General features: G+C 47.6%; 1 protein-coding gene across 1 annotated transcript; it reads left to right on the top strand.

The window, feature by feature from the left end:
- Positions 1-1,238: 1,238 nt before the first annotated feature.
- On the top strand, positions 1,239-1,571 carry EMH_0045040 (uncharacterized protein; the record flags this gene model as incomplete). The annotated part of the gene is made up of 1 exon (XM_013496025.1): positions 1,239-1,571. One exon carries the CDS (start codon positions 1,239-1,241, stop codon positions 1,569-1,571), a length of 333 nt encoding a protein of 110 aa, XP_013351479.1.
- Positions 1,572-1,938: the final 367 nt, after the last annotated feature.

The raw sequence follows: 1,938 nt of genomic DNA, 5'->3' as shown, positions 1-1,938 counted from the left end.
TATTATATATATATATATATATATATATATATACAGAAAAAAAGAAACAACAAGAAGACGAAACAAAGACAGCAAAGGAGACAAGAAAGGAGACAAAAAGGAGACAGAAGGAGACAAAAAAATAAAAAAAAATAAAAAAAAAAATAAAAAAAATAAAAAAAAAGTTTTACCTGGCCTGTAATTTTGTCTTTACATAAAATGACTTCTCCAAAGCTCCCCTTCCCCAAGACACGCTGACCTTTATACCTAAACAAAAAAAAAAATAAAATAAAAAAAAATAAAAAAATAAAAAAATAAAATAAAAATAAATAAATAAATATATAAATATATTTATTAATGTATATATAAATATAAATATATATGTGTACAAACAAAGACAAGCGAAAAAACAAATTCAACAGGAGACAAAGTGCAGCAGCTAGCTGCTGCTAGCTGCTGCAGCTAGCTGCTGTTGCTGCTCACCGCAGCTAGCTGCTGCTGCTGCTGCCTGCAGCAGCAGCTAGCTGCACAGGAACAGCTAGCTGGGGCTGGCTAGCTGTAGAGCGAGAGGGAGAGAAGAAGCAACAAACCCAAGAGAGACAAAAAGAAAAAAAACAAAAAAAAAAACTAAAAGAAAGGAGAAGACAACAGCAAAAGAGGAGAGACAGCAACAAAGAAAAAGAAAAATAAAAATAAACAACAACAAAAGATAAAAAAAAAAAAAAAAACAAAGACAAAGACAAAGACAAACCTGTCGCTGAATGCAGCAGTGGAGTGCTGCACGAACATCCCTGGGGTTGCTGCTAGCTTATCTCCCGTTGAGGCAGCTGCAGCAGAACACAAACAAACCACATTGCTGCTGCTGCTGCTGCTGCTGTTGCTGCTGCTGATGTTGTTGTTCATGCTGCTGTTGTTGCTGCGGCTCGTGCTGGCGCTGCTGCTGCTGCTGCTGCTGCTGCTGCTGCTCGTATGGCGGCTATAAGCCTTCACAAAGACAACTCAAAGCAGCAAGCTAGCAGCAGCAGCAAGCGCAGCAGCAGCAGCAGCAGCAGCTGCTGCTGCTGCTGCTGCTGTCAGTGCTGCTGTCTGCTTCATATGAGCCACGGATTCTATCAGGATCTTGCTGCAGCAGCAGCTGCTGCTGCTGACGTGGCTGCAGCAGCTGCTGCTGCTGCTGTTGCTGCCGCTGTTGCTGCAGCTGTGCGGCGAACCGCCAGCAGCCCAGCTGAGCTTAACAGCAGCAGCAGCAGCAGCAGCTGATGCAGGGAGCAGCAGCAGCAGCAGCACATGTCAGCAGCAGCATAAACCTCTGCTGCAGCAGCAGCAACGGCTCCCCCGCTGGCTGGGAGATCGGTGAAGGCCCCCGCGAAGAACAGCAGCAAGAGCAGCAGCAGCAGCAAGAGCAGCAGCAGCAGCAACAGCAGCAGCAGCAGCAGCAGCAGCAGCAAGAAGACCAACGTACCTGGCCGCTGCGGCTGCCTGGGGCGGCTTTCGCCTGGGAGAGAGGAGCCCTGCTGGCCCATTGCGGTGGATGTGTTGCTGCTGCTGCTGCTGCTGCTGTTGCTGCTGCTGCTGCTGCAGCTTCAGTATAATATATAACCTAGACGGGTGCAGCAAATATTCAAAAGCTGCAGCTGAAGCAGCAGCAGCAGCAGCAAGAGCAGCAGCAGCAGCAGCAGCAGCAGCAGCAGCAGCAGCAGCAGTACTAGCAGCAGCAGATCGCGAGGGAAGCAGCAGCAGCAGCACCCCCCAGAAAGGAAAAGAAAACGACAGCTGTTTATATAAAGAAGAGAGAATAAATAAATATAAATAAAAACAGCAGAGAGAAACAACAACTGCTGCTGCTGCTTCTCTACAGCACCACCCCTGTGCTGCTGCACACTCAGCCCGAACCACTTTGGTCCTGGCTGCTGCTGCTGCTGCTGCTGCTGCTGCTGCTGCTGCTGCTGCTGCTCTTGT

This window comes from Eimeria mitis, genomic scaffold (genome assembly GCF_000499745.2).
Source record: "Eimeria mitis Houghton genomic scaffold, Emh_scaff1878, whole genome shotgun sequence".
In the NCBI taxonomy this organism is placed as follows: Eukaryota; Apicomplexa; class Conoidasida; order Eucoccidiorida; family Eimeriidae; genus Eimeria; species Eimeria mitis.
The sequence above is the reverse complement of the archived record's forward strand: the minus strand, read 5'-3'. Positions and strand labels throughout refer to the sequence as shown.